General features: G+C 43.6%; 2 gene segments (V, D, J or C); one reads left to right on the forward strand and one right to left on the reverse strand.

The window, feature by feature from the left end:
* Positions 1 to 350: 350 nt before the first annotated feature.
* LOC125738403 (Ig kappa chain V region K16-167-like) lies at positions 351 to 11,425 on the forward strand. The segment is given in 3 exon segments: positions 351 to 655; positions 832 to 1,007; positions 10,984 to 11,425. Coding segments are annotated over 3 exon segments (363 nt in total).
* A 3,766-nt stretch (positions 11,426 to 15,191) lies between these two features.
* The window catches only part of LOC125738387 (Ig kappa chain V region Mem5-like), a 49,432-nt gene continuing 40,111 nt past the window's right edge, over positions 15,192 to 24,512 (reverse strand). The window contains 1 exon segment of the V gene segment in view: positions 15,192 to 15,598. Coding sequence covers positions 15,407 to 15,598 — 192 coding nt within the window.

Below are 24,512 nucleotides of genomic sequence, written 5' to 3' on the forward strand. Positions count from 1 at the left end.
GGCAATATTTTTCAAAATCATATTTTGCATTAATTTGAATATAATTAAATTATAAACTCCGGATTAATACTGCAGACATCCCACATCTCCCAGAATTTCCCGGAATCTTCTGCAAATTAACAGCAGCTACCTGACACCTGCGAACGATGCACAGTGTCCTAGAAATATGTCTTTACATAATTCAGCGGCGGTAAGCAGGACTCTTATTGAATGAACATGAAGTGATACACAGTATGACCATATCACCTGGCATGCACCCCCATCCACCACCACCTCCTGCTTGTCCCTAATCCTCCTTCCCGAAATCAATATACTGTAACTAAGGCGGGGTGTCTGCAAATGGGTGTACAAAATGGATGGATGGATGGATGGATGGATATCTTTAATAATTGATAGTTAGTGGTTCAATAGCTGGTATATGAGATGTTCTTTAGTCCTACTTGTATTCTCAGTTCTCAGTTTTCCTGCTGGGTAGAGTGGTTACATACAGGAAGTAGATTTGCAAGTTTTTGCTGACTGACTGCATTAAACAGCAGCTGCGTGAATCTCAGAGGGGATTAACGAGGGACATTCGAGTCACTTCACAGTCACTGCCGCACAGACATGATGGCTTTACTGGGAATGTTCCTCTGGACACTGGCCCTGTCTGTTCAAGGTGAGTGTCCTCACTATGAGACCAAGACAATGTCTCTCCTTTAAGAGCTCATTCTAACTCATTGGGCTTTAGTTCTGTGCTATTCTGTTAATCTCTAAATATTTTCACCAAACTATATAATTGTTCAGAGATATTTGTTATGATGCAAAAAGATGATTCTCATGCTTTATTTGCAGGTTCCGGGGCTCAGATCATCCTGACTCAGAGTCCAGCAGTGGAATCGGTCGCTGTAGGAGGCACTGTCACTCTGAACTGCCAATCCAGCAGCTCTGGATTTACGAGCAGCTTAGCCTGGTATCTGCAGAAACCTGGAGAAAGTCCCAAACTTCTCTTCTCCTCAGTGGGTAGCAAGGTGTCTGGGATTCCAGACCGTTTCTCAGATAATCGTGATGGCACAAATTTCAGGCTGAAAATCAGTGGAGTGCAGGCTGAAGATGCAGGAGATTATTACTGTCAACAGCATGCTAGCTGGCCGTACACACAGTGACACAGGCCAGTACAAAAACCTCACTCAGCTGTGCATGCGCTCAGTCTAGGAAAACTACTATCAAAACTGGCAAGATATATTCAGACTACTGTAATTCACTGGATGCTAATGCTCCTTTTTACCCTGAGACACTGTATTGGATGGTGGGTGCTTATATATTTATTTTATTTATTTTTATTTGTCATTTTCATTGGGAGATGGTTTCATACTTCAATTTATTGGACTATGCAGCATACTTTTTAGCATTTATCTCCTATAATTTCTATGATGTAAAAATACTTTTATAAATCTGAATATTTATTACTGGTTTATCTGTTGAATTTTATTCATCTTTGCAATATACACGGAAGTTTATTGAACTGCTAAAACATGATACATACTGATACAGAATAACATAACGTGTATCAGCTTTTTGTACAGTATATAATAATTGTGTGCTAGAATGATCAAACTGATAAGTTATGTCTTCCTTTATAGACACACCTTCTTGTCATCCTCTTATTGAATATTTAATGGTTCAATGGACTGTCCTTCATATATGTTTGTTAATCTACTATAATATAATACAATGTAATAGTTATTTGTGTTATTGTTGTTTGAATCTGGGACATCGTGATCTTTGGTTTAATCACAATCAGGATTCCCTTTGCCAGGTATCCCTACATATACTGTAAATGTTTTTTGCTACTCTCATTGCATGCAACCAACAAAGAACATACATTTAAAAACGACATAAATTCAAAATACACGGTACAAACAAAAGTGTAAATCAGTACAACTTACAGTCAGTAAACCAGTAATTAATACTAAGCTAAACTGGAAAAAAATGTGTTTTCACTATTGGGTTGTGTGTTTGTTCTCACCATGTCATCGTGGGGTTTCCTCTGGTTTCCCACCACAGTCCAAAAACATGCTGAGGGACTGAATGTGAGTGAATGGTGTGTGAGTGTGCCCTGCGATGGGATGGTCCCCCATCCTGGGTTGTTCCCTGCCTCGTTCCCGTTGCTTCCGGGATTGGCTCTGGACCCCCCGCGACCCAGTAGGATAAGCGGTTTGGAAAATAGATCGATGGATGGAGTTGTATTTTATCCGCATTTCACTCTATCCCTCGTACAGTGGATGCCGATCGTTAATGCTGTGCAATCCCTGATGGATTCTGATCTCGGCTAAGCTTGGAACAAATCACATATTATTGTTGATCACAGTGTCTTTCACTAGATGGCGCACTTTTCAAAAGATTATTATTAAAGTTAAAACATGTTTTAACAAACATTTTCTTCGAAACGAAGAACCAAAAGAAAATGCGTTGCAGGCAAAGATAATACCACATGCAGCTATAAATAATTCCATTAGGGAAATAATAATCAAACTTTTAATTAGAAAAAGAATGTAGAGGTCGATAGATACTGACATACTGTATTATATAATAAGGAATTAAATATCCCTGTCGCTGTGTATACTGTATATTATTAATATACACTCAGCTGCCAGTGAATCTATACACAGCATCGCTATTTATCATCTATTAAATTGCATGTTTCCTTCCTGGCACTTTCAAGGAACAGCCAACTTCTTTCAAATGATGGTTTTAAGTTTTAATTTGCGTTTTGGTTTAAGGACATTTGTGAAAATGACTGTCGCTGCTGTAACTAAGATATATACTGAACAAAAATATAAACGCAACACTCTTGTTTCTGCTCCCATTTTTCATGAGATGGACTTAAAGACCTACAATTCATTCCAGATACACAATATTACCATTTCTCTCAAACATTTCTCACAAATCAGTCTAAATGTGTGATAGTGAGCACTTCTGCTTTGCTGAGATAATCCATCCCACCTCACAGGTGTGCCACATCAAGATGCTGATCTGACATCATGGGTAGTGCACAGGTGTACCTTATACTGCCCACAATAAAAGGCCACCCTGGAATGTGCAGTTTTTTGCTTTATTGGGGGTCTGGGGACTCAGAACCGGTCAGTATCTGGTGTGACCACCATTTGCCTCATGCAATGCAACACATCTTCTTCGCATAGAGTTTATCAGATTGTCAATTGTGGCCTGTGGAATGTTGGTCCACTCCTCTTCAATGGCTGTGCGAAGTTGTTGGATATTAGTGGGAACTGGTACACGCTGTCGTATACGCCGGTCAAGCACATCCCAAACATGCTCAACGGGTGACATGTCCGGTGAGTATGCTGGCCATGCAAGAACTGGGACATTTTCAGCTTCCAAGAACTGTGTACAGATCCTTGAAACATGGGGCCGTGCATTATCTGTCTGAGTGGCTGGTCTCAGACGATCTTGGAGGTGAACCTGCTGGATGTGGAGGTCCTGGGCTGGTGTGGTTACACGTGGTCTGCGGTTGTGAGGCCGGTTGGATGTACTGCCATATTCTCTGAAACGCCTTTGGAGACGGCTTATGGTTGAGAAATGAACATTCAATGCACGAGCAACAGATCTGGTTGACATTCCTGCTGTCAGCATGCCAATTGCACGCTCCCTCAATGCTTGTGGCATCTGTGGCATTTTGCTGTGAGACAAAACTGCACATTCCAGGGTGGCCTTTTATTGTGGGCAGTATAAGGTACACCTGTGCACTACCCATGATGTCAGATCAGCATCTTGATGTGGCACACCTGTGAGGTGGGATGGATTATCTCAGCAAAGCAGAAGTGCTCACTATCACACATTTAGACTGATTTGTGAGAAATGTTTGAGAGAAATGGTAATATTGTGTATCTGGAATGAATTGTAGATCTTTAAGTCCATCTCATGAAAAATGGGAGCAAAAACAAAAGTGTTGCGTTTATATTTTTGTTCAGTGTAGATTAATTCATTAATTCATAACCATGTCTTCAGTGCAGGGTTGAAGCGATAAGCCAATCCCAGGAATTACAGGACATGTGGCCGGGATCCCTGGAAAATGTCACTCCATAGCAGAGCACAGACACTCAGAGCGATTCAGAGACACCAGTTCAGCTAACTACATGTTTTTGGATTGTGGGAGGAAGGACCTAGAGGAGACGCATGTGGGACCAGAGAGACCATGCAAACTGCACACACTCAGGACTGCAGTCAGGAACGGACCCCGCAGCCTGGGAGGCCTCACTGCTGATTACTGAGCTAATGTGGTTTAAAAACCCTGCAGTATTTCATGTACTATTTGCAGTTAACCTTATGTATCTGCTTGTTTCTTCATTGGTTATGAGGCACTTCTGTGAAGATGAGACACATTTATAGAGGAATGATTAGGTGAGTGTGGGTTACTGTCAGTGAGGAAATCTGTGAACCAACCACCCACTGTAGATTAGCAGGTCTTTACTAGATGATCCAATAGGGCCACGCTAGCATTTAGCATCTTCCTTCTGATTCTGACACAATGCAGAATTAGAACTGAATATCTACCCTGACACACGGCCAGCTGCATGATGTAATAGAGACATAATGCTACCCATCATCCTGAGCAGCTAATTGCCCATGTGAATAGTGTCCCACCATGAGAGAGACTGAGTGCATGTGAAAGGTGTAACAGACTCAGGCTGTGATTGAGACAGATACAACACAGGAGTGTTAATTCTGCATTGTTTATTGAAACATTAAAAATTCCACATTTCCATCTTCAGGTATTGCCTTCATTTTTTTGTCATTGTCTGTCTCTAATATTAACATGTAGTCTGGTCCCTTTACATAAAATTGACTGTCCCTTTACAATTACTTAAAATGAATGTACTTTATACAGTAGATGAAGAATAACGATTTAGTGTGCTAATAAACGAGGCAAGTATTTTTAGTATTCTTAAAAGTATTTACTTCATCACTTGAGCACAACACGAAATATAACATAGTAGTATAACTCATACTTTCCCCAGGAGCCCGCGGCTCGTCTCCACCACTTTGCTGTTACCGTCCACCTTCCAGCTCAGCTTCCAGTCGGAGGGGAAGCCCCTGTTGGCCAGGCACATCAGGGTGGCCGTGTTCTTGCTGGACACCTCCACACTGGAGGGGGGCAGGACCGTCAGGGTGGGGGCTCTGTTACCTAGGGGACACCAAGGGACACAAATTTAGTTGAATATAACATGACATACAAAGTGCAGCATGACAGTCAGGACCGGATCTAAGGGGGGGGGGGGGGGGGGGGACCATGGACAGAGCTAGTAGAAATGTCGCCACCCCTGTTGCCACTGTACGGTATATAAAAATCATGAACATGAAACATGCATTAGTCATATGATGCGAACGATGCACAGTGTCCTAGAAATATGTCTTCACGTTATTCAGCGGCGGTAAGCAGGGCTCTTATTGACTGAACATGAAGTGATATACAGTATGACCATATCACCTAGCATGCACCCCCATCCACCACCACCTCCTGGTTGTCCCTAATCCTCCTTCCCGAAATCAATATACTGTAACTAAGGTGGGGTGTCTGCAAATGGATGTTAAAAAAAATGGATGGATGGACAGATAGATGGAAAATGTAAGATGTCTTTAATAACTGATAGTGAATGGATTAATAGCTACAATAGTAGATGATCTTTAGTCCTACTTGTATTCTCAGTTCTCAGTTTTCCTGCTGGGTAGAGTGATTACATACAGGAAGTAGATTTGCAAGTTTTTGCTGCCTGACTGCATTAAACAGCAGCTGCGTGAATCTCAGAGGGGATTAAAGAGGGACATTCGAGTCACTTCACAGTCACTCCTGCACAGACATGATGGCTTTACTGGGAATGTTCCTCTGGACACTGGCCCTGTCTGTTCAAGGTGAGTGTCCTCACTATGAGACCAAGACAATGTCTCTCCTTTAAGAACTCATTATAACTCATTGTACTTTAGTTCTGTGCTATTGTGTTAATCTCTAAATATTTTCACCAAGCTATATAATTGCGCACAGATATTTGTTATGATACAAAAAGATGATTCTCATGCTTTATTTGCAGGCTCCGGGGCTCAGATCATCCTGACTCAGAGTCCAGCAGTGGAATCGGTCACTGTAGGAGTCACTGTCACTCTGAACTGCCAATCCAGCAGCTCTTCAGTTGGGAGCTACTTAGCCTGGTATCTGCAGAAATCAGGAGAAAGTCCCAAACTTCTCTTCTCCTCAGTGGGTAGCAAGGTGTCTGGGATTCCAGGTCGTTTCTCCGATAGCCGTGATGGGACAAATTACAGGCTGAAAATCAGTGGAGTGCAGGCTGAAGATGCAGGAGTCTATTACTGTCAGCAGTATGCTAACTGGCCGTAGACACAGTGACACAGGCCAGTACAAAAACCTCACTCCACTGTGCATATGCTCAGTCTATCTACTACTATCAAAACTACTACCAAAATTGGTAGATTTCCCAAGATAGATCCTGACTACAGTAATTTACTGGATTCTGATGATCTTTTATACCCTGAAACCCTGTACTGGATGGTGAATGCTTATTTTATTTATTTTTTTTGTCCAATTTCATTCTGACATTTGGTAATGATTAATTTATTGTGCTAAGCAGTTTGCTTCAATGGATACAAAACACCACAACTTTTTTACTTTTAATTTCTATTTTGAAAAAATACTTTAAAAAGTCTGACTATTTCTTACTGGTTTGACTAGTCTATCTATTTTTGTTCATCTTTGTAACATGCAGAGAAGTTCATTGAACTGATTAAACATGATACGTATTGACTGACAGCATAACATGCTGTATATCCGCTCTGTGAATATCCTCCTGAGTCCCAAGGCAGAAACGTGTCCTTCAATTCTACATTATTTGTGATTTTCTATGTCTTTGGAGGAAATAAGACATCTAACAATTTAGATTTTTTCAAATTTATTTTTATTTTTTATTTCACAGCATGTCCTCTTTAGTGTACAACAGGAATAAATATGTTTCCTTACATCAGTGTCTTCATTTTTTCCACTGTCTTCCTCTCCCACTCACCTGTAGTGCAACCATATATTTCTGGGTATTTGGTTACTAAAAACCTTATGAAGATGATCTTCCTGAAACCTCACTTGTTTATTCCCATTGATAGAGTGAGACAGCGGACAGAACCACATTGCACAGGGCTGCATGGGCAGCGGATGGGATCTTTATTTGGGGATCATAAGGTTTTTTTTTTCACAGAGAACAGCCTGGGGTAGGGACTGGACAGACAGCACAGACTATGGGCGTATGAACGGGAGCTGCTGTTTCGCCAGGGGCTGAAATGGAAACCAAACGGGCAGGTGGGGGGCAGGAAGAGCTCAGACCATCCGGGGTTTCGGAAAGGATTGGCAGGGCTGTGAGGCCTGAGGTTTCGTCTGGTTCACTAGAGACGAAGGGCGAAAACAGAACAGAGCAATTTGAAGCCGTTACAGCAGGACAGGCAGTTATTTTCTGTGGTGGGTCAAAGCCGAGCTTCACCATGTCAGTGGGGGCCGTTCTTGACTGATTATTTTCATGTCCCTTCAATGCTATAATAGAAGACTCGGAGGGGCTCTTTTTGTGTGCCGGTATGGAAGTAGCAGTTGCAGTTTTTGATTATTCATGGGCAGGTGGAAGTAAAGAGTCACCCAAAGTGTTGCCTGATCGCACCTCCCAAGACTGGCATGCCCCCCTCCCACACTGGGAGTCCTCTGCGGTCTCAATGCATGAAATTGGCTTTGCCTTCACATTCAATTATTTTAAATAAACATGGCTTATAAACAAGGAAAAGTAAAACTTTTCTGTACTCATAAACGAGGCAAAGGACAGTCATGCTTCTCAGAAAATGTTATTAAAATTCTTAAATGCATTTAATTCATCATTGAGCGCCACACAAAACATGACACAGAAACAATCTAATCAAGGATATAAACATATTATATATAAAGGGAAACTAGTAAAAATTTATACTTTATGCATTTAAAGTACTTCATAGAAGCGTGTAGCAGAGCACAGTAAAAACACAGTAATCAGCCACTCATCACAGGTGACACTGAGCTCATCTGCTCTGAACAGTCGGCCCTCTGTAGTCCTGCAGGCAGACACCTTTCAATCTGACTCCGTAAAGCAAACAAGGATGCGAAAAAGCAACTCAGCGTAACAGTGGGGAGCAGAAAGGCGTCACCAGAGGCACAAGCCTTGATATGGTTCTGGGGACTAAAGGTGGCTCTACTTGGTACCATATAGGGGGACTTAATACAGTGGCTATTAAGAGCTGGACCCTGTTTGGACCTTTTTGAGTTCCATGAAAGCCTGGACTCAGGAGAAGGAAAGCAGTTGATGATTAGCAGACAGACCATCTGATTCTTATAACGTGTAATACAGCCATACAGTACATTGTAAAATCATGTATATATACAATATCCTTGACTGTGAAGTGACACGTAATGATCCAGTCGTTTAACCAGACTGCTGTGTGCTTAAAATGACCACATGGTGGAGCCAGAGTGCCGCAGCAACCCATCTCAGTATATCTATTTAGAATATTGGTGGATGATATATAATTAAATATTGTTGTAACTTCATCCAAAAGGAAGGGCGACTTAACGGACAGAACTGACATGACACAGGGAGAATATACAAGTGCCTCAGGTGAGAATTGAACTTCCAACTCTGAAAAAAGGAGGCAAGAATGTTATCCACAGAATTACTGTGTTGTCCATTTTAAAATAATACTAAATTATTTCCTTAGTGAGGTTCTGAAGCCCCCTGACCCTGCATTGAACAAGCAGGTATCAAATATGGATGGATGGATGGATGGATTACAACAAACAACAAACAAACAAATTTATTTTTATATAGCGCATTATCACAACATTACATTGTCTCAAAGCGCTTTACAGTATCCTCACCCAAAGCCCCCAGTGAGTAAGCCATAGGCGACAGTGGCAAGGAAAAACTCCCTAGAAGGAAGAAACCTTGAGAGGGACCAGACTCAAAGGGGGAGCCCATCCTCCAGGGGCCGGCAGGGATAGTCAAATAGAGAGAGGAGAGCAAGGAAGATAAGCCAATGCCGAAGCCGAGTCTTCTTCCAATTGCCAGGCAACCAGAGGTAAGGCAGCGGTCATACATGGAAGATCAGAACGGCGAGCTGGATGCAGGGACGTCACTGGTGGTGGTCGGGTGTGCTGGATATCTTGATAGATTGAGGTCTCCAGGCATCACCCCCCAGGAGGAGTAGGGGAATTACGGGTGTGTTTGTGTATAGTACATGTGCGATAGACATATAGTCACATCTCTCAGAAACGTCGGAGGGAAATTACACAATAGATAATCCCCAATCCTTGTGATTATTGATATTTTTGCACCAGTGGATACCAATCTCATGAACGTGCATCAAGCATAATGACATGAAGTAATTTGCCAAACTCTCAACCTAGGACACTCACTTAACCTGGAGTGTAACAGACTGATAAATGAACAGTTTGATTGTTATGTCCTCTTTATAGCTTTTATAATTTTTAAATACAGTATCCCACCTTAATTGGAACTCGAACGCCTCTTAACTTTACCAACTCAGACACCAAATGGATCTGTTGAATTTTTTTCACCTTGTACCTCGACTGAGATCGACAGTTCCTGCTAAACTTGTATGGGTTAAGAAGCGTTCAACTCTACTAATTCAGACCTAAAATGGGTTGGTTGAGAAGAATCTAACCGCAACTTGACCGAAAACTCAGAACACAACAAGACAAAACAGACCTGCTAGAAATTGTATGGATCGAGACACGTCTCCCCTCCAAACAATAACCCCCCCCCATCCCCTCCCTCCCCACCTGCCACTTCCAGTGTGCGATAAGGTCACCCCAATACTGGGAAATTGCTCATAAAAAGTGATATTTCTCATGATTATTGCTTTTGTATGTGTGTTTTCTCACATGTGTATTAGTTGATTGTGGATTGTTAATGCTTTTTAGTATTAGGTAGCTGGATGAGTTTGAATAGGCAATCATTTGTGACTCATGAATGGATGAAATTTCTTTACATTATTTCTTTAAATTCGACTTGGACCTCGACTAATCGCAACTCAACCAGCCATCTGGAAGGAATTAAGTTTGTGTTCCAAGGTACCACTGTATTTACAACAGTTTGCTGCATCACTAAATAGCCCATAATTGTGTGGGTGTCTGTCCTACAGTGGATTAGCCTCCCATTCAGGGTGTCCCCATTCTTGTGCCCTGTTGTTTCTTGGATAAGCTGTAGGAATCCTATTCACATAAATGAATGATAGATGCATCAATGATGGATGGATGGATGGATAGATGGATGGGTATCTTTAATAACTGACAGTAAATGGTTCAATAGCTACAATACTAGATACTCTCTGTCCTACTGGTGTTCTCAGTTTTCCTGCTGGGTAGAGTGGTTACATACAGGAAGTAGATTTGCAAATTTGTGCTGCCTGACTGCATTAAACAGCAGCTGCGTGAATCTCAGAGAGGATTAAAGAGGGACATTCGAGTCACTTCACAGTCACTGCTGCACAGACATGATGGCTTTACTGGGAATGTTCCTCTGGACACTGGCCCTGTCTGTTCAAGGTGAGTGTCCTCACTATGAGACCAAGACAATGTCTCTCCTTTAAGAAACTCATTATAACTCATTGGCCTTTAGTTCTGTGCTATTCTGTTAATCTCTAAAAATTTTCACCAAGCTATATAATTGCGCACAGATATTTGTTATGATACAAAAAGATGATTCTCATGCTTTATTTGCAGGCTCTGGGGCTCAGATCATCCTGACTCAGAGTCCAGCAGTGGAATCGGTCGCTGTAGGAGTCACTGTCACTCTGAACTGCCAATCCAGCAGCTCTTCAGTTGGGAGCTACTTAGTCTGGTATCAGCAGAAAACTGGAGAAAGTCCCAAACTTCTCTTCTACTATGTGGGTAACAAGGTGTCTGGGATTCCAGGCCGTTTCTCCGATAGCCGTGATGGTACAAATTATAGGCTGAAAATCAGTGGAGTGCAGGCTGAAGATGCAGGAGATTATTACTGTCAACAGCGTTATGAAACACCGTACACACAGTGACACAGGCCAGTACAAAAACCTCACTCAGCTGTGCATGCGCTCAGTCTAGGAAAACTACTATCAAAATTGGCAAGATATATTCACACTACTGTAATTCACTGGATTATAATGGTCATTTATACCCTGAGACCCTGTACTGGATGGTGGGTGCTTTTGTATTTATTTATTTATTTAATTAATTAATTTATTTATTTTATTTATTTAATTTGTTCATTTTCATTGGGAAATGGTTTAATCCTTTAATTTATTGGACTATGCACCATACTTTCTATAATTTCTATGATGAAAAAATACTTTTATAAATCTGAATATTTATTACTGGGTTTCTCTGTCGAATTTTATTCATCTTTGCAATGCACACAGAAGTTTATTGAACTGTTTAAACATGATAACCAGTATCATTGCATGCAACCAACCAAAAACAAAATTTCAGAACAATACAGATTCAAAATATAACGTACAAACAAAAGTGAAAATCGGTACAATTTACAGTCAGTAAACCAGCAATTAATACTATGCTAAACTGGAAAAAAATGTTTTCACTATTGAGTTGTGTGTTTGTTCTCACCATGTCATCGTGGGGTTTCCTCCGGTTTTCCCACCACAGTCCAAAGACATGCTGAGGAGTTGCTAAATTGCCCGTAAGTGTGCATGTGTGAGTGAATATTATGTGTGTGAGTGTGCCCTGCGATGGGCTGTCCCCCCATCCTGGGTTGTTCCCTGCCTCATTCCCGTTGCTTCCAGGATTGGCTCCAGACCCCCCACGACCAGTAGGATAAGCGGTTTGGAAAATGGATCGATGAATGGATGGATGTTTTAATGGATCGATGGAGTTGTGTTTTATCGCATTCACTCTATCCCTCGTACAGTGGATGCCGATCTTTAATGCTGTCCAATCCATGATGGATTCTGATCACGGCTAAGCTTGGAACAAATCACATATTATTGTCGATCACGATGTCTTTCACTAGATGGCGCACTTTTCGAAAGATTATTATTAACGTCAAAACATGTTTTAACAAACATTTTCTTCGAAACGTAGAACCAAAAGGAAATACTTTGCAGGCAAAGATGACACCACATGCAGCTATAAATAATTCCATTAGGGAAATAATAACCAAACTCTTAATTGGAAACAGAATGTAGAGGTCGATTGATACTGACATGCTGTGTATAGTCAGGAATTAAATATCCCTGTCGCTGTGTATACTGTATATTATTAATATACACTCAGCTGCCAGTGAATCTACACACATCATCAATATTTATCATATATTAAATTGCATGTTTCCTTCATGGCACTTTCAAGGAACAGCCAACTTCTTTCAAATGATGGTTTTAAGTTTTAATTTGCATTTTAGTTTAAGGACATTTGTGAAAATGACTGTCGCTGCTCTTATTAAGATATAGATTAATTAATTAATTCATAACCATGTCTTTAGTGCCGGGTTGAAGCAATCAGCCAATCCCAGGAATTACAGGACATGTGGCCCGGATCCCTGGAAAATGTCACTCCATAGCAGAGCACAGACACTCAGAGCGATTCAGAGACACCAGTTCAGCTAACTACATGTTTTTGGATTCATGCACTTTTGGAAAAAGTGCAGAAAATATGGGACAACCTGACCGTTACCAAGAACTTGATATCCATCCAAAATTGATTAAACAACAAGATGAAATCTGGTCAGGGAGGCCACCAGGAGGCCTAGAGCAACACTGAAGGAGCTGCAGGAATTTCTGGCAAGTACTGGTTGTGTATCATGTGACAGCCGACATGTGACAGCAACCTCCCGTATTCTCCGTATGTCTGGACTATGGGGTCGGGTCACAAGCCTTTCCTTACAAAGAAGAACATCCAGGCCTGGATAGATTTTGCAAAAAAAAAAAAAAAAAACACCCTGTCCGAAAATCATGTGGGAAAATACGTTATGGTCTGATGAAACCGAGGTTGAACTTTTTGGCCACAATTCCAAAAACAACACTCCGTATCACCAAAAGACCCCAGACCCACAGTGAAGCACGGTGGGGGCAGCATCACGCTTTGGGCTTGTTTTCTTCAGCTGGAACTGGGACTTTTGTCGAGGTGGGGGGACTTGTGGACAGTTCCAAAGATCAGTTTATTTTGGCACAAAACCTTCGGGTGTTTGCTAGAAAGCTGAAGATGATGATTATTTTCACCTTTTGTCTATATCAGTCCACGTCTCGCCTTGTCCAGTGTCCGTCATTGATGTGATGTGATGTGATGTGATGTTAGTTGATGTCAGTAATGTTCTGTCCTGCTCCTAGCCATTTGCTCTCTAATAAATCCCCAGTTTTCCCCTTATTCCGCTTGCCTGCTTCGTCCTTCCCTGCCTCCTGCCCGCCAGCCTGCCCGTCTCCACCCGCAAAACCTGACACAGTACACTTTTTATATCAAGTGCATAAATAATAAAAGGCTCCCATTTCTCTTCGCAAACCTGAGTGCTGTTGACTTGTTGTCATTATAACAAACCCACCTTTAGTGTGAAGCAGCAGTGATGCTCAGCAGTCTGATTCTTGTATAACTCATTTTCCTGAAAACAACTGTTAATTTACGTTGCATATTCACAAGCTACTACGACCAGTGCTTAAGGGCCTGACTCACATGGTTTTTTTATAGCTGATTACATGTTTTACATTGTATACTGGTATTATACTAATATTATAACTGAGGTTATTGCTGCGGGATGTGTGGCTGAGTGGGTTACGCCTCTGTGTCTGTGTTCAGCCGTTCGAGTCTTAGCAGAATCTCAGCTGGACCATTGAGCAAGATCTTTAACCCCCCCGAAGTACATCAGGGACACTGGATAAATTATAATTTACTCGCACGAATGGGAAATGATTTTTATATTTATACTAGTACTTTAATGATATTATACATAAATTATGATGATACCATAACTGATATTCAGGTGTCATACTGATTCTGAAGACTGATATTATATTCTAGTATAATTCTGATACTGTAGCTGTCATTATAGGCTGGTATGGCTGTGCAGGGCAGAATGGAAACGAAAGCACAGGAAGGCTGGTTTTAAATGCTGTCGGGTGCGTTTCCCCTTTTCACCACTGAGAAACGGAACTGAGACCAGCCCCACCCCCACACAGCTGTTCCAGCTTATTTTAAACCCTAAAACTGCACCGTGAGCCGTTAGGAGGCTGAAACTAAAATTTGCATGGACTGGCCAGGACCCGTGTGTCACCCCCAGAGGGGAGCATGCAAATGATCAGCCCCCCAAGGGAGAAGTGAGACCTCAACTGGCAACAGGAAGATGGCAATCGGTTCAGTATGGTTACAGTGAAATACTCCAGTAACATCCATGTAGAATAATATAATATAATATAATATAATATAATATAATATAATATAATATAATATAATATAATTGTGAAAATAGGTATAATAGGATTTAAAATATAAATTTAATAATTTGCTAAAAACCAAATGATTTTATGCATTTTCGTAAGTGAAATATCTATAAGCCATATAAATGATTAAATGTTGCACTTTACTGTTGTTTGTGACTGAAGAGTGATTCTGATCACAGCCAGTCAGCATGGGCTGCGAGGCCAGAGGCCTCATCTGACTCATTAAACTGGAAGGTGAAAAACGGAATACAGCAATTTAAACATTACAGCAGGACAGGCAGTTATTATTGAGGTGGGGGGGGGGGGGCAAATTCAAGTCAGCAAGAGCCATTCTGTCATGATCATTTTTATGTCCCATTAATGTTATAATAGAAGACTTACTGAGGCGTTTTTGTGTGCTGGTATGGGAGTAGCAGTTGTGTTTGTGATTATTTATGCGACATTATAGAGCGGCATTGGCCCCGGTCTGCATTAGAGGGAATGAGGGGCAGGTGGATGTAAAGAGTCACTCAAAGTGTCGCCTGACTGCACCTCCCAAGACCGGCATGTCCCCCTCCCACACTGGGAGTCCTCTGTGGTCCCTTTGCATAAAAATCATCTTTGCCTTCACCTAAAATATTTTTTTATAAATATACTTCATAAATGAAGAATAAAACTTTTGTAAATGAGGCCAAGAACAGGCGTGCTTCTCTGGAAATGTTTTTATTGTTCTTAAATGCATTTAATTCATCACTTGAGCACAATACGAAACATAACATGGATGCAATCTAATCAAAAACAGAAGCTACATTATGAATGAAAAGGATGCTAATAAAATGTTTAGTTTCTGCATTTAAAAGTAGTTTTTGGAAGAGTGTAGCACAGCACAGTACAAACACAGTAATCTCATCAGTGAGCTCATCTACTCTGAACAGTCGGCCCTCTTCAGCGTTTGAGTGACAGTAGCCTGGGAGCCCTGATTGGCCTCACAGACCACTGAGCCCGCCTTCTTCCACTCCTCCGCAGTGAGGCTCAGGCTGCTGCTCCAGCTGTACAGGCCGTCCTTCTCCAGGAGCCCGCGGCTCGTCTCCGCCACTTTGCTTTTACCGTCCACCTTCCAGCTCAGCTTCCAGTCGGAGGGGAAGCCCCTGTTGGCCAGGCACATCAGGGTGGCCGTGTTCTTGCTGGACACCTCCACACTGGAGGGGGGCAGGACCGTTAGGGTGGGGGCTGTGTTACCTAGAGGACACAAAAGAGGCTTTAGGTCAGAGTCCAATATAAACTTTGTTAATTATATATACTGCAATAACACACTGGGTGCAATAACACACTGGGTGCAAAAGCCACACTGGGCTCAATCAGTGTCGACAGCATTGCTGCTCCATAAATATGTAAAGCAGTGGTTCTCAACATTTTTTGCACTGCCATCCAGTTTTTTTACCATGCCAGCTCACCCTGATATAACTAAAAGGACTAAATTAACGCTATGATCAAACGGGCAGTGCACTCTGCAATTTACGCCAATCAATGAACATCACACAAATCTGATTGAATTTGCCAGTGAATTTTAAATGAAATAAATTACATGAAGTAATTTAAATTAATACGTGGTTTAGCTTCTTGGATTGGTTGAATATTCATTAGTTTTGCGCTAAACATATGCAGACCCAAAACCCGTTTACTCTGGTTAATTCTATAGGATTGGTTTTAAAATGCGTACGTTAAGTATTATCACCCGTAATTATGTTCAACTGATTAAACTTCATTAAACCGCATTTATAATCATTCAGATATATTTTCCGACCGTCGTCGTTGATCCACACATTTATCCACGATTTAACATAATGCGAAGTATATTACGCAACATAAAAACCATGTACAGTAAGTTGAACAAGTAAAGAAAATGCATCGGAAATATTTAAGTACAAATTAGTATCAACGCAACAACGATAATCGATATTATCCGCTCGCATTTTCCCCACCTGTCAGAATCGCATTATTTCGTTTACTCTTCTATATGTTAGTGTCGACATGCTATTGCTCATCCAGAGTTCCGACTGATCTCAATTAATTCCAGTATTCAAAGATTAATATAACAGAGAGACACACTTACTTCCAACATCCAGCCTGGTACCGCCGCCGAAAGTGAACCACAGTGATTCAGGACGCATTAGTCGCCGTACAAAAACCTCAGAGCAGCGCAGTACAGGCAACTAACAAACCGACATACCTAATATTTGTCTACTATATGCGTATAAATCTACCCAGATAAAATAGTATTTCCTGGCACGTAGGCAAACTAAAAATGCTTAAAATTGGCTGAAAACGTATTTATATTATTATATTATCAGCTTACATTATCTGATCATTACAAGTACTTCTTAGCATTAACAATAATAAAACTTAAGTGTATGTGTGTGTGTATATTAAATATTAATTTCTACTTGCATATTATAGATAAAAAGCTGGATACTTACTGCCAACATCCAGTCTGGTCCCGCTGCCGAAAGTCCACCACAGTGATTGAACCTGATTGAGACGCCGTACAAAAACCTCCCAGCGCTACAGCCGCGTCTCTAATTACATGTGCAGTAAAGGCATTAATGGGTCAATTAATACGCTATGAATACCCATAGTTAACAAGGAATCATGATAGTTATTTTTCTCAATTTTTGAACGCAGGAACAACTGTAACACTTTGACTGTTAAAACCAGTATTTCTTTTCATAACCGTAAACTGTGAATCTTGAAACGAATTCGGTAGATTAAAGTAGTTCCTGGTGTTCCGGTATTTCTTGATAATATCCTCTAAACTGATGCTTTATACTAATTTTATGCTATGCGTGGAGCCTCTCGGCTGCACCTTCAAACTAATATGCTATATTATTTCCTCGCTGACTTGCATATATTACATATTACACAGGAGGGAAATTGAATCTACTGTAGTCATCCAGTGGTCAAACCCTGACCCCTGGTGATCGGAGAGATTATAACACCAACGTAAGAACATAACTGGGTGTGCAAGATTTAAAAATCCATCCATCCATCCATACATCCATCGATCCATCCATCCATCATCTTCCGCTTATCCGAGGTCGTGTCGCAGGGGCAGCAGTTTCAGCAGGGAAACCCAGACTTCCCTCTCCCTGGCCACTTCGTCCAGCTCTTCCGGGGGAATCCCGAGGCGTTCCCAAGCCAGCCAAGAGACATAGTCCCTCCAGCGTGTCCTGGGTCTTCCCCGGGGCCTCCCCCCAGTGGGACATGCCCAGAACACCTCACCAGGGAGGCATCCAGGAGGCATCCTAATCAGATGGCTGTGCCACCTCATCGGGCTCCTCTCAATGCGGAGGAGCAGTGGCTCTACTCTGAGTCTCTCCTGAATGACTGAGCTCCTCACCCTATCTCTAAGGGAGAGCCCAGCCACCCTGCGGAGGAAACTCATTTCAGCCGCTTGTACTCGCGAACTCGTTCTTTTGGTCGGTACCCATAGCTCCTGATCATAGGTGAGGGTAGGAACGTAGATCGACTGGCAAATCGAGAGCTTCGCCTTTTGGCTCAGCTCTTTCTTCACCATGACAGACAGATACAGCTCCCGCATCACTGCTGACGCCGCACCGATCCGCCTGTAGATCTCCCGCTCCATCTTTCCCTCACTTGTGAAGAAGACCCCGAGATACTCAAACTCTTCCACTTGGGGAAGGACCTCCTCCCCGACCCAGAGAGAGCACTTCACCTTTTTCCGGCTGAGGACCATGGTCTCGGATTTGGAGGTGCTGATTTTCATCCCAGCCGCTTCACACTGGGCTGTGAACTTCTCCAGTAAGAGCCGAAGGTCACGGTCCGATGAGGCCAACAGAACCACATCATCTGCAAAAAGCAGAGACCTAATCCTGAGGTCACCAAACCGGACACCCTCAACACCCTGGCTGCACCTAGAAATTCTGTCCATAAAAGTTATGAACAGAATCGGTGACAAAGGGCAGCCCTGGCGGAGTCCAGCTCTCACCAAAAACGAGACCACTCATGTGGACCAAGCTCTGACACCGGTTGTACAGGGACCGAACAGCCCTTATAAGGCAGCCCGGCACCCCATACTCCTGGAGCACTCCCCACAGGACTCCCCAAGGGATGCGGTCGTATGCCTTCTCCAAGTCCACAAAGCACACTGGTTGGGTAAACTCCCACGCACCCTCCAGGACCCTGCTGAAAGTATAGAGCTGGTTCACTGTTCCAAGGCCAGGGTGAAAACCACACTGCTCCTCCTGAATCCGAGGTTCGACTATCCGACGGACCCTCCTCTCCAGAACCTTACCAGGGAGGCTGAGGAGTGTGATCCCCCTATAGTTGGAACACACCCTCCGGTCCCTCTTCTTGAAGAGGAGGACCACCACCCTGGTCTGCTAATCCAGAGGTACTGCCCCCGATGTCCACGCGATGCTGCAGATGTGTGTCAACCAGGACAGCCCCGCAACATCCAGAGCCTTAAGGAACTCCGGGCGGATCTCATCCACCACAGGGGCCCGGCCACTGAGGAGCTTTTTAAACAGCTCAGCGACCTCCGCCCCAGAGATAGGTAAGTCCACCCCCCAAAAAAATCACGTATCTCAGATTTCGCTGGCTCCATTTTAGCGGGATATTGAGATCCAATAGACCCCACTGCCACTGTCCAAATGAGCGAGAGTAGTATGCAAGATGTGTCAGTGAACCTAACTGGGCAATATGCAGACTGAATCGGATCAATGGTATATGCCGTAGCACCGAGAGTATTCATCGGACAGGGCAGCATGCTGGACTGGTGCCACCCTTGCAAATAATGTAAAAAAGTATGCAGGGCTGGCTGGGTTGGAGGGCGTCGAGAAGCTGACAGGACTGGAGGACTCTAGGCTGCAAGCAGAACCGAGGTGAAGGTAGAGCCGGAGAGGAAAGAAGAGGCCGAGGGGATTGCAGAGCAGGCGGGAGACGAGAGGATTGTATGACTGGAGAGTGATGAGGAGACTCATGGACAAGAACAGGTGGATGACAAAAACCCTGCAGGATGAGAGCATGGACGGGGGCAGGAACAGAAATGACGACTGGAACGACCGCCACAGCAGTCTCCCCTGGGCTGAGTTCCCCTGGACAGATGGGGAGCGCATCCAGGCCGAGTTCCCCTGAGCAGATGGGGAGCGCATCCAGGCCGAGTTCTCCTGGACAGATAAGGAGCGCATCCAGGTCGAGTTCCCCTGGACAGATGGGGAGCGCATCAAGACCGAGTTCCCCTGGACAGATGGGGAGCGCATCCAGGCCGAGTTCCCCTGGACAGATGGGGAGTGCATCCAGGCCGAGTTCCCCTGAGCAGATGGGGAGCGCATCCAGGTCGAGTTCCCCTGGACAGATGGGGAGCGCATCCAGGCCGAGTTCCCCTGGACAGATGGGGAGCGCATCAAGACCGAGTTCCCCTGGACAGATGGGGAGCGCATCCAGGCCGAGTTCCCCTGAGCAGATGGGGAGCGCATCCAGGCCGAGTTCTCCTGGACAGATAAGGAGCGCATCCAGGCCGAGTTCCCCTGGACAGATGGGGAGCGCATCAAGACCGAGTTCCCCTGGACAGATGGGGAGCGCATCCAGGCCGAGTTCCCCTGGACAGATGGGGAGTGCATCCAGGCCGAGTTCCCCTGAGCAGATGGGGAGCGCATCCAGGTCGAGTTCCCCTGGACAGATGGGGAGCGCATCCAGGCCGAGTTCCCCTGGACAGATGGGGAGCGCATCAAGACCGAGTTCCCCTGGACAGATGGGGAGCGCATCCAGGCCGAGTTCCCTTGGACAGATGGGGAGCGCATCAAGGCCGAGTTCCCCTGGACAGATGGGGAGCACATCCAGGCCGAGTTCCCCTGGGCAGATGGAGAGCACATCCAGGCCGAGTTCCCCTGAGCAGATGGGGAGCGCATCCAGGCCGAGTTCCCCTGGACAGATGGGGAGTGCATCCAGGCCGAGTTCCCCTGAGCAGATGGGGAGCGCATCCAGGTCGAGTTCCCCTGGACAGATGGGGAGCGCATCCAGGCCGAGTTCCCCTGGACAGATGGGGAGCGCATCAAGACCGAGTTCCCCTGGACGGATGGGGAGCGCATCCAGGCCGAGTTCCCTTGGACAGATGGGGAGCGCATCAAGGCCGAGTTCCCCTGGACAGATGGGGAGCACATCCAGGCCGAGTTCCCCTGGGCAGATGGAGAGCACATCCAGGCCGAGTTCCCCTGAGCAGATGGGGAGCGCATCCAGGCCGAGTTCCCCTGGACAGATGGGGAGCGCATCCAGGCCGAGTTCCCCTGGGCCAGGTGTGGCAGCAGCCTCTAAATTATCCAGTTCCAGGGAAGCGACAGGCACTGTGACCAGGATTATGGATACGACGGCAGTCTCACCGAGATCGGCTTTGAACAGCATCCTTTCCTTTTTGCCTTTGAATCACCTGGCAGATGCAGGCTCCCCCGGTAGCAGAGAGTTACTCAGTTGAGGGGGAGAGAGCAGTGTCCATCTTCCTCATCATAAGGATCATCTATCTCATTCTCTCCATGATCTCTTCAACTTCCTGAATCTGGAAATTTTCAGGCAAGCTGAGTTAGCAGCGCGGTCGCTTTGGAAGAAGCCTGAACATCAGGACTCTCCAGTAGCTTCCAGCACAGCCCCTGGAGGGTGAAGAGCTTCTTAGCTAAGGTGCTTGAGGATGGACTGGTTATACCGAGGGAGGAAGGCAGGGGGAGAGGCATCATAGGAGCATGGGAAGTTGCGGGCTAAAGCAGCTCACAGACCACGTCTCCCAAACAGCACAGGCTCGGATCGTCCAACTCTCCTTCCTGCTGCCTGCACCAGTTGGACTGAAATACCAGCTGTAATTCCCCAAAGGTAGAAGACTAACCGTTAAGGTTTCAGCTTGTGCGGGGGTCTGCCCAGTAGAGTCGCTGAAATGGGCATCCTCAGGGATCAGTTTAGGGACTCACTGGAAGGTTTATGACCGCTGCCTGCATGATCACATGTCAATGCTAGATGCCATGAATTTTGTATGTCAAGATATTTCTCCAGAGCAATGTCAAGGACGGATCAGGCATGCCAAGAGATACTACCCTAGATGTATCACTAGAGAGGACATTTGGAAAATCCAACTGCACCATTTGCTGTATGCAACCAGACTAGTAATTTCTGCTGCTGGTACACTGTACCTCGTGTGACGACTCCGGAAAAGGGCGGAGCTGGAGAAAGGTACACCAGTATAAAACTGCATTTTTAATTAAATATGTATGTGCTGCATAACTGAGAGGTTAATGAAATCAGATTGTTATTCAGCACTACTTGTGAATATCTCTGTGGTGATTAACTGCTTAAAATGAACAGAATGGCAGCTGTTTGGCAGAATGGCAAGACATGCAAACTCCACACACATGGAACTCTGAACTCTCGTCTCAGTACTAACCACTGCACCACCATGCCATCCTGTGTTTATATTATATTATATTATATTATATTACATTATATTATATTATTTTTTATTATATTATATTATATTATATTATATTATATTATATTATATTATATTATATTATATTATATTATACTAATTACAAATACACTTGAGTTTGGATTGGGTCCAGCGTGGCCCATTAACCTTCAGTCTATGGGCCTGATGGCCCAGGATGGTCATTTGCATAGAGGAGACACTTTGCATAAGCAGCACATGCTTCAGTGCCTTGATGGTGCTTATAATCCTCTTCATAACACTTCATGACTGACAGCTGTCTGTACTTCACAGCGACAGACACCAACAAGCTATGGCGTCTATCAGCATCTTCATTGTGGTCTTTGCCTTTTTCTATAAAGGTAAAATTCTGTGCTTTTTATTTGGAAATATATCACAGTTTTAGTTACCCATTTAGAAATTCAAAAATTACAGGTACAGCTCAATATACCTATCAAACCCGCTGTTTTCAGGCTAAATGCATTTGTTTATTCATTTATTGTTGAAAATTTAAGTTGATCATTCACATGTTTAGATATGCAAAAGCTAATATACAGGTTGCTTGGTATTACTTGCTGTAATTGTTTTTACATGTTTACATTTTAATCTTACTTTCAGAATCCAGTGGTCAGGTCACTGTGACTCAGACTCCTGCAGTAAAGGCTGTTCTCCATGGACAGACTGTCACTATGAGCTGTAAAGTCAGTCCTGCTGTGTATGGCAGTAGTCATTTAGCCTGGTATCTACAGAAACCTGGAGAAGCTCCTAAACTCCTAATATATCTAGCTAAATAACCGTTACTCTGGGATTCCGTCTCGATTCAGTGGCAGCGGATCTAGTACTGACTTCACTCTGACCATCAGTGGAGTCCAGACTGAAGATGCAGGAGATTATTACTGTCAGAGTTTACATAACATTGGTAGCAGCTGGCTGATCACACAGTGATACAGAGCCGTACAAAAATTGGTAGTAAAATTGGACATTGGTAGCCCGGGAGGTTGGCATATTGGGTCTGTTATGTCTTAGGCCTTATGCAAGAAGAGATTGTTTTGAATACTGTGTGACCTCGCTTCGCGATAGCTGCCTGCAGTAAGTTCTGCAGACCCAGAGGAAAGCTCGGACCTTGGAGAGGCAGACAGCGGAACCAAGGGGGGGAAGAAACCAATTGCAGGAAGAGATTCGAAGCTGCCCCAACTGGTGCACAGCCTGTTATAGCTTTATAAAATAGTTGTGGCGGACAATATATAGCAAGCTATGTGGTAGTGCAAATGTATAAGTAATTATGTTAATCATATTAATCATATGTTAACCATGTATTTGCAGTGATTCAATGACAACATGTCAATACGTTAATCATTAATCAAAGGACAACCAAGTATTTGCAGTGATTCAATGTCATGTAATCAATATCTATATTCACATCTCAAGTAGGAGCCTAGCATTCGAGACATGAGCTAGATGGGTGGATTTTACCTTGCCACCAAGGTTAACCAATAGAGCAGGAGAATTGTGTTTGTTATACGTCTGAGCTCGGTTTGTTGGTGTTTTGTGACCAATCAGGACTTAGAACTTATGGTTTATCAACTGGTTGCTCTGTGAGCTCTGTGTGACTTGGTAGCAAGTGCCAGAGTGTGACGGGAGCGATTTGCTGAGTTGCTAGAATAAAAGAGATTTCCTTTACCTCATCAAACTGAGAGGTCCGACTTTTATTCTAAGTGTTATATTTAAAATTTTTCTACCACACTGGCTACAGCCCTGAATCCATATATCAGAAACACTTCCCATCTCTACCTAGTTAAAACACATATGCAACATATAAAACACAACCAAGCATTTAACCATAGGCTATTTTTGTTTGAGAGACGCTTGAGAGATTTGATGATACTAGATCGTGAAGAATATAAATGTCTCCATGATTTGCCGTTCTGAGAGATTGCTACAGTGTACGTTATACTACTTGCAGTTCCATGGCTCATACATACTACAGGTGGGGCGTCTGATTTCCGGCAATCAGTGTTCTGAAGTAATGGCCGTGTCAAAAGGTGGCATGTCCAGTAGAGGAGACGCGCCCAAAGGTTATTTCTGTTGGCACTAAATACTGTCACTTACACATGCAATTTAGCATGACGTACAACAAAAATTACAACAATGCATTTAATTTATTCTAGGCATTTATACACTAATGCTACTAGCTAGCAAACTAATATTACAGTCACTTAGCTAGCGTTAGCATTTCAGGCTAGTTCAGCTATCTCTTTAACACCTTTCAGCACACAGGAGGTACATGTCATTTCAGAAAGAGGCCAGATATTCACCAGACATTGGTTAGGCTCAGGGTTGATCATATTGAGTATCATTAGCAGATATCTATAATTAAATGCCTGTTTCATACTTATTCATATACCATTAGAAGTTTTCCATACTTCTTGACATGAGCCACCATACTTGTAGAAAGTGCACAGGAAATTATTTGTGTGTTTCCACCTAGTTTGCAACACTCTCTCCTTGGCAACACACCCACCTTTTGACCTACCTACTGACCTTT

This window comes from Brienomyrus brachyistius, chromosome 3, assembly GCF_023856365.1.
Source record: "Brienomyrus brachyistius isolate T26 chromosome 3, BBRACH_0.4, whole genome shotgun sequence".
Lineage (NCBI taxonomy): Eukaryota > Metazoa > Chordata > Actinopteri > Osteoglossiformes > Mormyridae > Brienomyrus > Brienomyrus brachyistius.